At 35.3% G+C, this 15828-nt stretch overlaps 1 protein-coding gene across 3 annotated transcripts in view; it reads right to left on the reverse strand.

Annotated features, from left to right (window-relative positions):
- Nucleotides 1–3279: 3279 nt before the first annotated feature.
- VPS13A (vacuolar protein sorting 13 homolog A) overlaps nt 3280–15828 on the reverse strand; it is a 234742-nt gene continuing 222193 nt past the window's right edge. For all 3 annotated transcript variants that reach the window (XM_077906342.1, XM_077906335.1, XM_077906373.1), the window contains 4 exons: nt 10843–10928; nt 8138–8261; nt 5663–5737; nt 3280–4660 (listed from right to left, as the gene is read on the reverse strand). In XM_077906342.1, the coding sequence (XP_077762468.1) occupies nt 4610–4660; nt 5663–5737; nt 8138–8261; nt 10843–10928 (336 nt within the window). In that variant the 3' untranslated portion in view covers nt 3280–4609. The remainder of the gene's footprint in view (nt 4661–5662; nt 5738–8137; nt 8262–10842; nt 10929–15828) is intronic.

The following is a 15828-nucleotide window of genomic DNA, read 5'->3' on the forward strand; positions in this document are numbered from 1 at the left end:
CATTGGGTGAATGGCCCTCTTTGAAGGCATGTGAAGGAGCTACAGGGGATCCTGAGTAATAGCACCAAAGAAAATCATATTGAGTGAATTTTGTCCTGAACTTTGAATAAGGAATGCAGGTTATTTCTACTGGAAATCTATAGAAATGAGGAAATCCAATGATTTCACATCGACTGCACTGACATTTATACAGCACCCTCCAGAGAATGAGTACTTCGACCCTATAAAAGTGTGACCTCTATCTAAGCTCCCCATTTTTAAGGGACATTACCACCTGTAAGTGAGTGAGTGACATCAAAGGCATATCGAGCAAATTCATAAAAGGAGAGAACTTCTGTCCCCAGTCCTAGTAAAATGCCTAGTGAGAGAGAAATATCTCTAGTTAAATGATAGCCTGTGGCCTTTTTTGGGTGCCGTTTGCAGATCTAACTTTTCTATGTTTTTTGTGGTACCTTGAGGGCATCTGGTACACACCAAGAAAGGAAAACACCTTATAAAAAGCAAAACAAGAGCCATCCTACCTTCTTACTCAAAAGAAAAAGTGTTCACAATCTGAAGATATCCCTGAGTGCGGGTCTGCTGCTCCTGATCTAAGGTTAGGGCCCACACAATCCACACTGTTCCAACCATCAGTGGATGGCCGACGCCTCCCACAGCAGTGGCTCACAAGGTCTTTTTTTTTTTTTTTTTTAAACTGCAATTCATAACAGGAAATAACATTTTATATTGTGACCCAGTACACACAGTATATAAACTAGGAAACATTTCAGCAAACAATATTTAACCTTGTTATATACAATGTTCTCTTATTTTTATTTCTGTTCCACTTTTAAAATATGCTGGCCTTGAGCTGTGAAATTGGTTTTATGGCCCCCTAATGTGTTAAGACCTACAGTCTGGAAAACACTGTCCTTGAGGAGTTTGACAGATCTTGAGAAAAGGTAAAAAGCAATGGCCTTGGAACCCAAACAAATTTTTCTCAATTGTGTTGGCAGGAACACAAAAACATCCAGTTCCAAACAGCTACTTGTATCTGCAGTGTATTCGGTACCCAGTTTCAACTACTATGGGCAACCTAGCTTAGTATATTCTGTCCCAACCTTTTTTTTTTTTTTAATAATAAATTTATTTTTTATTGGTGTTCAATTTGCCAACATCGTTTTTTTTTTTTTTTTAGTTTTTTAAAAAAATTTATTTATTTATTTATGATAGAGAAAGAGAGAGAGAGAGGCAGAGACACAGGAGGAATGAGAAGCAGGCTCCATGCCAGGAGCCCGATGCGGGACTTGATCCTGGGACTCCAGGATCACGCCCTGGGCCAAAGGCAGGTGCCAAACCGCTGAGCCACCCAGGGATCCCCAATTTGCCAACATACAGAATAACACCCAGTGCTCATCCCGTCAAGCACCCCCCCCCAAGTGCCTGTCACCCATTCACCCCCCACCCCCCGCCCTCCTCCCCTTCCACCTCCCCCAGTTCGTTTCCCAGAGTTAGGAATCTTTATGTTCTGTCTCCCTTTCTGATATTTCCCACCCATTTCTTCTCCCTTCCCTTCTATTCCCTTTCACTATTATTTATATTCCCCAAATGAATGAGAACATATGTTTGTCCTTCTCCGACTGACTCATTTCACTCAGCCTAATACCCTCCAGTTCCATCCACATTGAAGCAAATGGTGGGTATTGTCCCAACCTTTTTAATACAGGGGCCTTGGCTTGGCCTGAAGGATCACTTAACACTGGCAATTGATGACTGAATGGTGCAGAAAATTCAGCACTAAGTAGAGTCTGTATTTTTATCAGATAGGAATAAAATACTATGATATTTCTAAGAGATAAGCTAGATGTATATTCACTGGGAAAATTTAGTTACTACAATCATAAAAAAACCCCAACAAGATAATTATGATAGAAATGGTAATATAAGAAGAAATTCTTATTTACTTGGAAGCTACAGGACAGTTTTGTCATGAGTTATGATTGTGGAGGAGGGTGGTCCAGGGAAGAACTCCCTACAGCAGCTCATGATTTAGGGACCAGAAAATAACTTGGCTATATTAAACTTAACCTGGGGATAATCCCAAGGTCTTGCTAACACTAGGGCAAAGGCATACAATACATAACACAGTAAGAGGGAAGCCAATGGAGAAACACATATGCTCCTAGGTTCAGGCATTATTTTGTAAATGTCAAGAAATCACATGGTTCTTATTGTACCAGAAATCAAAGTTGCTATTTCTAATGGTCATAGTTTTCTGGAGGAGAGCTGACAAAGAACAGACACATTGCCTTGGGCTTTACACAGTAAATCACAGACCACAATATATGCTGTTCTAGAATTAAGAGGCTGGGGCTGGAGAAGGGACACAATACTCAGGATCTCATTCCATACCAGCTACCAACCAACCAAGAGAAGTTTAAAGCTCTCAAACAGAGAGCCGTTGTTAAATATAATTTGGGGAAGATTATTTTCAAATACAGTAAGATAATGGACTCTGTAATGTTCAAGAAAAAAAAATACAGAATCAAACACACAATTATAAAATGTTATGCTACAAAGACTGACTCATTAGCTAGTAATCTACTGATGTTCCTTATTTAAATGAAGACAGTCCTCTAAGACAATTGATAAATGATTGCTCTTGTAACTGTGGGTCCTTCTATGCTAGAAACAAAGGAAGTGATAGGACGTGTTGATCCGCAGACCACCACTAAAGAACAAGAAAAGATTATTTCTAGGTCCTCCTTGGTAAGGGCACAGGAAGAACAGGGACAGGGAGGCTGGCTTTGCATCTGTACTAGTTACAAGACCCATTCCTTGTTGCTCTCCAGAAGATACCAGAAAAACCTTTATGCTTACTCTTTTATTAGGCCTTTCCCTTTTACCATGGAACAAGTTATGAGTCTGTATTTTTTCTGAGAATGAAATCATGAAACTGTAATAGGTGATGAGGTACTTGGTTAATGGCACGGAATGGAACTTCAGTGAAGCAACACTGCAGGTGGGGACAATCACTGAAAGTTTTCTGGCCATTACTTTTAGTTTTAATTCTAATGTTTATAAAATTAGAGGAGCTGAGCAACAGAGAAAATGTCTATGTTACTTTAAACAAAGGTCATCTTGGGAACACACACTACAATGGGGTATGAAATTTGTCATCTTGCGATTCAATTTATGTTCAGCAAAGAAAAAATTCTGGGGGAAACTATTGATAATAAACAATGTATTTTTATAATCAAAGGAAAATCAGTAGTAGGATTCGGTCAGGAAGAAATACAATTAAAGTCTGGCATGCTGTTTATTTTAGCTTTTACAACAAAGCAAGGGTTTGAGGACCCTGAGGAGATTTTCACAATCACTGACTATACAGAGTCTCCAATCCCAGAAACAGTTTATAATAATTTCATGGCACATACAACATGCATCAAATACTCTGTATTATTCAATAACTAAATAAGACACCGCATCATTCTCTTCATGGTTCACAATCATATACTCATCCCATTTCACTGGAAAAAGTCCATTAATATTAAGGAATAAGGATCTTGGACAAAAACCAAGAAAAAAACCCTATGACCTTATTTTCACTAATGCCACAGCCCATGATTTTTGTTCTGATGAGCTTTTACAAGTGATTCTCACTTGAATAACTAGAGAAAGCACAGTAGCAATTCCCCATCTTCTGCTAACAGAACAGGCAATGGACACTTTAGGATACAGACATTTACTTACAAGAAGAGCTGTCTGTTTTGAAGCATAATTTGTATCTTAAGATGGTGGGAATTCTGTTTATTTCATATTATCAGTGAATGGAAAGTTAAGGCTTGAGGGATTTTCCTTTAAAGTCAGCAATCTGTTAAAAATGTGACTTGGGTAAACCAAGTAGATCCCATGAAGTTGACTTGAAGAAATATTTCTAAGGCTTCAAAGTTCTGAAAGGGGCTTTTCCATTTTGGATATGACACTCATTTCTTCTAGCCTTTCTTAAGATGAGGCTTGAAGGGGGTATTAATCTGTATTATATAATATTAAAAAAGGTCATTTTTCATAGTCATGCTATGAAAGTATAATTCAAACCTATCCTTTATAAAAAAATAAGGAAAATAATACCAAAATATTTATCTGTAAAAAGAACTTCATGCCTCTAAAGAAACCACCACTAAATTTCTCTTGATACCATTGAGGCAATGATTTGATCATTTACCCAGCACTGATTCAGGGTGTCTAAAGTAAGCATGATAGAAGTTTAAAATGTGAACAAGAAACATTAAACTTAGCTCCATGAGGGGTGTGAATACGGGCAATTTCTCCACATTGCAAAGAATCACTCGGAGCAAATATTTAAGATTCGAAAGAGAAATGTTTCTTTTATAAAGTAGTTAGAATTTTAACCAGATGCATGATTCAAGTTAGAAAACCAAAGGGATCCCCAATGAGCTGCAATATTTTAATCACATGACTGTTTCTTTACCTGATTGTAACCGTTTTTTTTTTTTTTTCTTTCGTACGTGAAATTACTTCTGTAGTATACTTTCCAAACTGCTTTTGGAAGGTACAAGGTGGAAATTCTAATGATTTATTGCTGTGTCTCTTCAGGTAGTATTCTCCATCAGAATCTCGGGGAAGGTTCTCTTGCTTCTTCTAGTTTTGTGAGGATCCACTGTCGTGGAGAAATAAACCAACATTTGCTTATTTCAAGAACTCGCAACGAAACTCAAAATGTAATGAATGTAAATCTAGAAGTTGGCTTTCTAGTTAAGGGTATACTCATGTCCAATAATTAAATTCTCATGCATAAGACATCATTCATCTCAGTTAAATAGCCCAGAAGTTCAGATACAGTGGTACCAGATTTAACAGTAAGAATAATGTTTTTCTAAGGTCTTTGGACTTGAAGGTTTGTCTTCAGAATAAGAAAAGTAAAATAAACCATCTTGAGAGAGAAGGGTAATTTGGCAGCTGGGTTGAATAACTGTGGCATGGCGTGAAAACTATCCACACAGACTTTCTTCCAACCTATGGCAATTCTGTATCACAAACCTTCATGATTCCATATACAGGATTCTACTGATGGAGTAGGAATAATTACATGTAATTCTACAGAGGCTAGCAGCATAGCATATTCTTGAGCATTTTAGGTATTCTCATGATATAGATCTTTTCTATTTTGCTTTGAAATTGCAAAAATAAAATGCAAATGTAGTGTAAACCTTCTTACCAATAATGTCCATTATCATTGGGGCTGTGTGACAGATTAAAGCCTTGGAGGCAATACTAGGGTTATCTAATTATGAGAAGCTTCAGCAGAGGTATCTGTGCTTCTATTAACATAAGAACTTAGTAGAAATGTCTCTATGATAAACAGAACAAGAAATGAGCCCAGTAGCCTTCTCTGGATGTTTCTGGCAGAGCAAGAAGATTTAAAAACCAATCTCCTGGGATAAAATAACACGGTGACAGAGATAAATGAAAGAGAAACCGAGAAAGGTGGTAATGAAAAATAGTTTTTAGGAAACATTACCTAGTTACATATAGTAAAACTGTAAAAAAAAAAAATTAAAAACAAAACTTTTCTGTCTTAAAAAAAGCAGTCCAACTTATTACATGGCTTTGAAATGAGAAGCTGCTATCGGTTTAAGGAAAAGATATTCATTATATTTACCCTAGCGTCCTCTGGGGTCTTGAAGTTAATTATTTTTCCAAACTCTTTGGCATGAAACACAGACTTCACCCGTTCCTATAAACAGAGTAACTTAATTAAAATGACAATCTGGTAGAAATAGGATCAAAGAATGCCACAGTTACATGAATCTATGCTTAAAGTGTCCCTCTTACACAAATGATATGCCTTTAAAACAGCCAAGAATTAAGAAACAAGAATCAAACACAAATGGAAAGAAAAGACTAGGTTCTAACATATCCATTATCATTAAGCTTAAGTTAAAAAGTTTTGAGATTTTAATTTCCAAAGCCATATAAGGTTTATGCAGAGGAGGTGGTAAATCAGAGCAGTATTTTCCCCTCCAAATAGTTTTTCAGATTGTTCTTGAGGAGTTTCTCAGATTGCTCATGATGAGCTCAGCTCATCATCATACACGTGTGTTTGTATATATACACATACATGTTATATGTAACTTCTGACATTTTAAATCAGTCATGCAATAAGAATGTAGCTTAAGCTTAATGCCTTTTTTTTTTTAGTGTCCTCCACTTTTTACACTCTTCTAGTATTCTATTCAGTGTTTGTGGGGAGAGCTAATAGTGGATGGTAAGAATGAGAGGGACAAACAGACATAATGGGACTACTGAGGAGCAGGCAATGTTTACCTCTATTAACTATGGGCAGAGCTACAGAAGCAGCAATGTTGGGAGTCTCATTAGCTGAACAATTTCTCTAAGTATTTCAAACATCCATGTAAATAGAGACTCCAGAAGAAATCAGATTCTTTTACTTAAAAAAAAAAAAAAAAGGTATTTGCTGACAAAAGGTTTCAAGAAAAGAAAGAAACCAAGATAAGAAGCAGCTTATCTTTGCAAAGAGAAAAAGGTATGAAAAAAGCCAGGAAAGTAGTATGGACTAGAACAAAAATAGCCACTATCTATTACTTTGCATAATAAGGCCACTGGGCATTTCATTTTCTGAGTGAATCAGAGAAATTTTTTTTAAATGTTTTATTTATTTATTCATGAGACAGAGACAGAGACAGAGAGGTAGAAGAAGGCTCCATGCACCGAGCCCAATGTGGGACTCGATCCTGAGACTCCAGGATCACGCCCTGAGCTGAAGGCAGACGCTCAACCTCTGAACCAGCCAGGTGTCCTCAGAGAAATTCTTAATGTGTGAGTTGGTCTAAGATCCTCAAGAACAAATAGCCAGTCTACTACTCAGAAGCTGCCTGTGTCTTTGGACTGAGTGGTAAGACAAAAGACATGAACTTCAATGGTTAAAAACAATAACCTAGGGGTGGTTCTGTTTGACAGGCTAGCCCAAAAAACATCTGTTTCTGCTTGCCTGTGTCTATTGCCCCTTCTTCCAGAGACAACTTTCTCACCTTCTCTCACTCCAAATACGTCAGAAAGAGCTGACCCTTCCTTCTTGTAGCACTACTGGTGATCCCATGACCCTCACCTGGCCAATTGGCTCCTACCAGCTCTCTGACCAAAGTGACAGGCTCAGGAATAGCCATGTGACCACAGGTGTCCCAGTGAGAAGCTTTCAATCCACTGAGCTAGTACGATATAAACCTGGAACTTATGCTGGCCGGCTTGACAATGAAGCCAACACTAAAGAAAGCAGAACCTAGAAGCTATGGCGAAGAAGGAGAGATTGGAGGAGAGGAAGGGAGACAGAGTAACTGCTAACAGATCTAAACTAGCAGATACAGACTTACACTTTCAGTACAGGAGCCAATTAATCCCTCAAAATCAAACAAAAATAACAAAGAATAAACTTATTTGGGTTGTGTCACTTACAATATTTTCTACTAATACAGCCTGTGCCAACATGCCCATACACATAGGTATCTGGTGAAATACCTTGAGGCCAAATACCTTCTATTTTGTAATACCTTAATACCTCGTACAAACTTTAAATTTACAATGGATAATGACTCTCTGTTGATTTGCCAAATGACTAGCAATTCATTGTATCTACATCCACGTACTAGGCACCATGCTAGTAACCAATGAGGAGTGAGAAATGGTCTCTGCCCTCAAGATTAAAATGGAGTTGGGAAGATAATATCTTTAAAAAGAAGAAGAACTACCAATAACTGTTAGAAAGAGAAGTAACTTTTTAAGTGTCCTTTTTTAAGATTTTCAGGGAAAAACATTTTGTACCTAACTGCTAGGGATTCTGAGAATACAAATGATTTTCTCATTTTTGTGTCTGGGACAGCAGTGAGAAGTTGGGTTTCTAGAAAGTGAAGGCTCAGGAACAGCTCATGCTGTTAATAAAGTAGCATATTTTTTCTTGGCCTAGCCTGTTTTTCCTTAAGCCTGAGTAAGAAAGGAGGTATAAAAGAAAACCCAAATAAGACAAAGCAATATCTATAAAAGAGATAGAAAAATTATAAAAGAGGACAATTTCAATGCATCATTTTCAATTCCAAGTTTCCAAAAAAATCATTCAACATACCTTTGCTTCAATGCGTAATCTTCTCCCATGAACAATGAACGGCTCTTTGGTAAATTCATCAAAACTATACTGCCACTCACATGTAAGCTGTCCAAATGTTCCTTTTGTTACAAACAATACACCACTGAGGGGAAAAAAGAGAATCTACTGTAGAAATAGACACTTATTTCCAACAATAATAGCAAGATATACATTTATTGCCAAGTGCACGTAAAACATTAATCAAGAAAGACTATATTGTGAGTTATAAAAAACCTTAAGGAATATAAAAGAACTGAAATCATACAAAGGATGTCCTCAGAGCATAATGAAATTAAACTAGAATTAAACTAGAAACTAGTAACAGAAAGAGTATTTCTAAATGCTTGGAAACTAGCATACTGCTATATAATCTATGGGTCAAACAATCTCAGAAGAAATTAGAAAATACATTGAAGTGAATGAGAATGAAAATATAACACAACATAATAAAATCTGTGGGATGAAGCTAAAGCAATGCTTGGTGGGAAATTTATAGTACAACATACTCATGTTAGAAAAGATGAAGTACTTCTACAGTCAAATATATACGGCACTTTATACACCTTAGAAAAAAATTCACCGAACCTATTATTAGCTAATATTTTGGAGAACTTGGGTGCATCAATGCTTTAGAATAAGTGTTTTTATTACTAAGGCTCCATGCAATAGGCTTTCCAACCTACCTCCAAAAAAAGGCTTTTAAAATTCTTATTTTCTCATCTTGAGGGGAAAAAAAATGAAGAAATGAAAAATAGATTCTATAATAATTCTATTCACTCTTTCCTTCAAAGACCTATTCTTCCCCAGTTCTTTCTAGTTGAAACACCAATTCTAGGTGCAACAGATTTTTTTTTAAGTAATATCTACTTGAAGGCATGGAATTATGCTAAAGAGCTGGTTCCTGGCTGGACTTACATACATCTCTCATATCAATCTTCTGTCCCCTCTTTCACTAATCCTGGATTATAGGAACTGTTCGAACAAACCTCCTGGTTCTCCTGCACATCTTGAACCATGTGAAAAATCAAAGATAGGCTAATCTTGTAGCAGGCACCTGGTTCTCATTCTCTGATTCCCTTTAATCGTCAAGCTGGAAACTTGGAAAGAAAGGAAATCCTAACGATGAATATCACCTTCCAGTCAACTACAACTCACTCACCTCCCTTACTTTATCAAGGTTTATAGGACTTTCTTTAAAGAGGTCTACTGTGTTGGGAAGGTCATTTTTTTAAATGTTGCAAACTGAATCATAAACTATTAAACATTTTTTAAAAGATTTTATTTATTCATGAGAGACAGAGGGAGAGAGAGGCAGAGACACAGGCAGAGGGAGAAGCAGGCTCCATGCAGGGAGCCTGATGTGGGACTCGATCCCGGATCCTGGGATCATGCCCTGAGCCAAAGGCAGATGCTCAACCGTTGAGCCACCCAGATGTCCCCAAGACACAGATCTAAAGCAAAAAAATTAAAGCAAAGTACAGAATGGTACATGCAACAGATTTCCATTTACGTTAAGATACATATGTGTGATGCTTGTATAGGCAAAGAATATTTCAAGAAGAAAAAAAAAAAAAAGAAGAAGAAAGAATATTTCAAGAAGGAAACAAGTAAAAGTGGTTGCCTCTGGGACCCGGGATAAAGGACTGGTATCTGGAATAGAATGAAGACTAACTTTACATGTACATCTTCTAATACTGTGTGAATTCTGTGTTACTTTTTAAATAAGAAAATTAGATATTATAAATTTTAAACTCAGAAATGATTAGGATGAAAAACATCAGAAATGACTGCTAGGTTCAACATGAACTTAACAAATGTTAATATGTAATTTCACCTTTTTGATAGTGAACAAAACCACATAGGCTTACTGACCACTCCTTTATTTTCAGCCATAACCTCTCTCCCTCAGGCACATTTTCACTTTGTGCCATCCATCCAGAAATCTCCATTTTCATACTCCATCAGCTCATTCTTCTCCTCAGTTTAACAGTGACTCCTACAAAAGCTAGCCCCTCTGACACTGTGGCTATGCCACTATGTATTTTTGTATGCACCTCTACTGCCCATGGTCTACTTGAGTATTTGGCCGTAGCTGGGAGTATCCACATAAGAACTGATCTGTCTCAGGGGCGCCTGGGTGGCTCAGTTGGTTAAGCATCTGCCTTTAGCTCAGGTCATGATCCCAGGGTCCTGGGATCGAGCCCTGCATTGGGTTCCCTGCTCAGTTGGGGAGTCTGCTTCTCTCTGCCCTCCTGCCCCTTTCCCCACTTATGTGCACTCTCTCTCAATAAAATGTTAAAAACAAAAAAGAACTGATCTGTCTCCAATGGTATATGTACTTACCTGAGTGAATTTCTATGTATGCTAAGTAGATATCACCAGACAACTTCAGGGCACTCTGAAATTGTGTATTTTTTCAGAGGGGAAGAAATGGTATTGTGAGGATAGTTTTATGGGAATTTCTATATTATTCAAATTGGTTGAAAAATACTAAATTATTTATTTTTGTGCACGGGTATGCATTTATCTCTCTGCATGCACAATGCTAAACATGAATTTATGTAAGGTTTTCATAAGAGGCTTACAGAGCAAGAGGACAAGAGTCAGCAGCAATCAGTGTTAACTACCTGCAATAAATTCATGAGTGGCTTCTCAGTTAACCTCTCATCAAGAAAGAAATTTACCTTTTAGTTATCATTAACATATCTGTTTTATTGATCATGACATGGGTAAAATACTTGTATTTTGCAAATCTTCCATTTTCCATGACCTAAAAAAAGGTGAGAGAGAGAGAGAGAGAGAGAGAGAGAATTTCATTACTATTTCTATTTTAAAGCAAGTAATGCACTGTGATCCTCTAGAAGCCATTTCTCAGTAGGGGCAAATTATTAACATACAGTAAATACATCATCATAAAATTGATATTCACAAAAATCATTGCTTCCTTTTTAAAAGCACCTATTTGCACAGCTTTATTTAAGATGACTCAATTGCAGCTCTATCAATCTTTTAATGCTGGCTTTTTAGAAGATAGTGTTACTACCTTACAAAGTTTAAATTGAACCTATTAAATTACCACATTCATTTTATCCTGGAAAACATAATTCTATTTGATCACATCTGTACAAAAACACAAGCTAACATATATTTAAACGTATATATTACATAAATTAGTATTAGCTTCATCCTGTATCTTCCCTGAAATTTTCCTATCACCTTACAAACATGTTTTCCTTTGCCAAACTCATAACTCATTCAAAAACAAGAAGCAGAGTGTTTCTGGACAAACATGGAACCCCAGAACCTACCTAGCTTATGTAACAATATTTATTTTCAAGATTGCTGAAACACTGTCTATCCATGACATTGTGAACAATTTTTTTCCCAGAAAATATAAAAATAATTATATAAACGAAATACACATCATTTTTAGTTCTGTTCTAAATACTATTTGCTCTGAGGGTGGAGTTACTTTGGCTACTCACAATATATAGTAGGCTAGACTACCTACATTTTAAAGGCAAACAATATAATTGTGACTAAAATCCCTCAATAGGAAGTATGTTAAAAATTTAGCCAAAATGTTAGGTATCTTGAAGAAATTCCCAAAGAGATATAAAGATTTTAGAAAACTGTATTCCATGAGGCTCTATCCATAAACTAAAATTATTTTGCTTAGAAGAAAGCTAACAAGTGACTTCATATTAATCTTAGTAGAAAAAGCTAATCCGAGTTGTCTTCATTTTATTGGAGATGAAGTTAAAGAAAAGCAGTAACTACAGCAAGCAGGATGAAACATACAGATTAACTGCATGGAAGAATTTTCTAACTTCAAAGATAATAATATTGAAAAAAGAGTATCTTTACTATTTGCTGTAGTAGGTAAGGCAAGTAAACACAAATTCCTTGAATTACAAACAAAAAAGGGATATGAGCACAGATTCAAAAGAACTTAATAAGAATGATTAGATAACAAATTATAGAAATAACTTTGAAAAGCTAGGTGAAGTGGGGCATGTTTTAAGAAAATATAAACTATTAAGAGAAAGAAGCATCAAAATTGCAAAGGAAAAGTAGAAATTTTTTAGATGATAGTATTGTCTGGAAACCCAAGTATATAAACTCAGTAATTTTATTTTATGAACACAATATCAAATTGAAAAATGGAAGGAAAAAATTGTTTACAAGAGGAATAAAAAAGATTTTTATGCGTCAGCTTAACAAATAATATGCAGCGCTTATGTGATAAAAGTTGTAACACTACCGAGGGGAATAATGGAAAATGTGAAAATGGGAAACCCTATCATATTCCTAGATAGAAAAATTCTTCACAATGATGTTGTTACTCCCTGCCCCAGTTCCAATTTTTACACCCCAATCCCCATATGACCCCAAGATGGTATGTGTTAGTTTGTTTTAGGGGCAAGAGAGGGAAGTGATTTGATAAAATTATATTAAAATTTATCTAGAAAAAAGTGACAATATCCAATAAATTTTAAAAGGTAAATGAGAACTACACTAGCAGACATTAACACAATTAATATGCTGCAGTAGAACAGTTTGGTGCTACTGGATGTTATATACAGACATACCAACAGCAAGAATACAGACACTAGAAATTGACCCATGCACATAGATATTATAAAATTCTATATATCCTATATATCCAAAAATAGGAATATATAAAATCAAGATAGCATTTTAAATTACTAGGGAAAAGCACGTTTTAATAAATGGTATTTCAGGTAACTGGTTGGCTAAAACTGGGTCCTTACTTCGGTCTATACCAAATTAATTCCACATGGATCATTTAAGTACAAAATGAAACTATAGAAGTACTAGAAAAAGTAACATTTTAACAATCTTAAAGAAAGCCTTAAATATAAAACATAAAGCCCATAAAACAATGTAAAAATTTGTTGTGTACCTGGAAATTAAATGCTATGGAGTAACAAGACAGTAAGCAAATAAATTATGAAGTAAATAACAACATAAAAATAAAAGAATTAGGAATAGAGATATGGAGCTAAGTTCATAACACAGAGGAATATGAGTATGTTAATAGAAGAAAACTGAGTAAGCCAATAGGAAAATGTAAAAAGTTTATGAACAGGTAGTTCGGCAAAACACAAAATCTGATCAATTAAGCATAAAGAAAATGTTCACCTTAACTCAAAATCAAGAAAAAGCAAATCAACTAAAAGTACCCTTTAATTCAAGAATTCAACTGCTAGGATTTTTATCTTATGCAAAAATATACCAAGATATACATAGAGCAATCCTCATGGTAATGCTATGTTAAAATCAAAATATCTAAATGTTCATTAAAGGGGACTGTTTAAATAAATTATAACATAGCCATAAAATGGGATATTATATGGTCATGAAAAAAGGGTAGATGGGCATATTGATATCGAAGATGTACAGATATATTCAGTGAAAAGAAATTAAATTACTGGGAATGAATGGGGGGGGGTGGACCAGAAACACATATATGTATATTTATGTATATTTCCACAGGAATTATCTAGGATGGTTGGTGGCAACACACTAATCTAATAGCAGTTATCACTGGGCATGAAAAGTATAATAGTGCAGGCGGAAATGGAGTCTTATTTTTAATTTTACAACATTTTGTTTCAGTTATTTTTTGTATTTGAAAAGAAATCAGCTTAAAAGTATTTATTTTTGTCCTACATAATCAAGTTTAAAAAATCAAGAGTAGAAATGTTGATCTCCTCACAAGCATCACTACTATCAGGAGTCAAGAGTCTATATGATCCATTAATAGATCACAACTTTCAAATACCTTGAAATCTATGGTTTGCCTCTAAGTACCTAGCTTCTATTTCTATTGTTATAAATCTGGGCATTGCAGCTGACTGTACTTCTCATCACTTTCCACTTTTCAGACCAAACTTAAAAATCTAACCTCTGCATATAAACAATTAAAACAATGTCAATAGTCACAATAGTACCAGATATAAATAAAAGCTAAAAATCTCAAAAGTCATTCCCTCAATGTTTTTTGGAGTTCACTAGAAACCTTAAATGTAATACTTGAAAGATGATTGAGCATTATGGTCATAGGAGTCTACTTTGAAACATACAGTGAACTGTATTGTTGTCAGAGTGGATATATTTGAATAAATATCAAAGCTAACTCCTTATACAGCAAAATGTTGCTGGTCATCCCCATTACAAACAAGTGCATAGGGAATAAAGAATTGCACTATAAGCAGAAACTAAAATTTTGGAACTAAGTTCCAAAGAATGGGAATGATTGAGAGACAATCTAATGGTTTATCAACCATCATCTGCCATCATGTCGTAAAGTTTACAAATGTCATGCCTTTGGCCACAATTTCCTAATCATTTGTCTTTATAAATTTCCTATATATGAAGACTTACACTTTTCAAAACATTATTATAAATTATTTTAGAAAAAAAACCTGAGGATTTTAGACCTTACAAAAAGTTATTGTTCATCCAAGCATGAACACATACACACATGAAGCAATGGAGGATCAGGTATGTCTTAGCTACCTAATCTTCATAACAACCTTGTGTATAGGTAATGTAACAGTTAAATAACTTGCTTAGGATCATACTGCCAGCTGTAAAACTAGGTTCAGAGAAGTGGTTTCTTCACTTCTCGTTCCAGTGTTTTTCACTATACTATAATATTTCCCCTGATGGTGTCAGTTACATGTTTCCCATGGTACCTCAAAAACATCTTCAATATCCCTGGACGTGGATGTTGTGAAGGCAGGCTGCTAAAGCAGCACAGGCAGGCTGATTTATTTTTAGGTTAACTGGGCCCAAGTAGTTCAGTATTCATAACCTATCTTTTACTCTCCGAAACAGATACTAGATATCAATGTTTCCATTGAAATACTTTGTGATACCCTTTAAAAGAAATGAAGAACTAGAAATCACTATGTAGAGCCTTTGCATAAAGACCAAAATTTGGCTGAAATATCAAATAATTAGGTTGAAATATCAAGTACATTAGCCAGTACATTACACACGTTAGCCTCATTTAACATGAGGCAGTGAGTGATAAGAAAAACAAATTTTGGCTTAAAGTACATGTGAAGTACTTATCATTGTGAACTTTCTTAGAAAAACACAAACTGTTACAGATAATTGTCAGAATTTGTGGATAATTAAAATGTACGATTATTGATAAAAGGGTTCCTTTTGCATTAAAAAGATGAATATGTAGACCTCAGTTTATTAGATAAAAATATATCAAAACCAAAATGATCGCAAACTTAGAAACACATTAAGCAGGAACTTGTAAGACTGCGGTGTCGGGGTTACCCTTTACTAATAGCCACATTTCCTATCAGGTAAGTTTCAATACTTTAGAAAAAGAACATAAGCTGGAAACTATAGTAATGCAGAAAACATTGCTAACACGTTCAAATCATGTAAATGCTCTGAAGCAGCAAAGTTCTGCAACAAAAATATTTCTGAAAAAAAAAAAAAGCAAAATACGAAAACACAGGTATCAGGAATAAATCACTAACATGGAAGGCTTTAAATCCCAAACAATATAAAATGCTAATATTCATGGGAAATATATTTAAGGAAATTGGATAAAGGATAAGAACACACAGTTTAGCAAAAAACAGAAAAGCTAATCAAGTAGCTGACTCTTGGGG

This window comes from Canis aureus, chromosome 1 (assembly GCF_053574225.1).
Source record: "Canis aureus isolate CA01 chromosome 1, VMU_Caureus_v.1.0, whole genome shotgun sequence".
Lineage (NCBI taxonomy): Eukaryota > Metazoa > Chordata > Mammalia > Carnivora > Canidae > Canis > Canis aureus.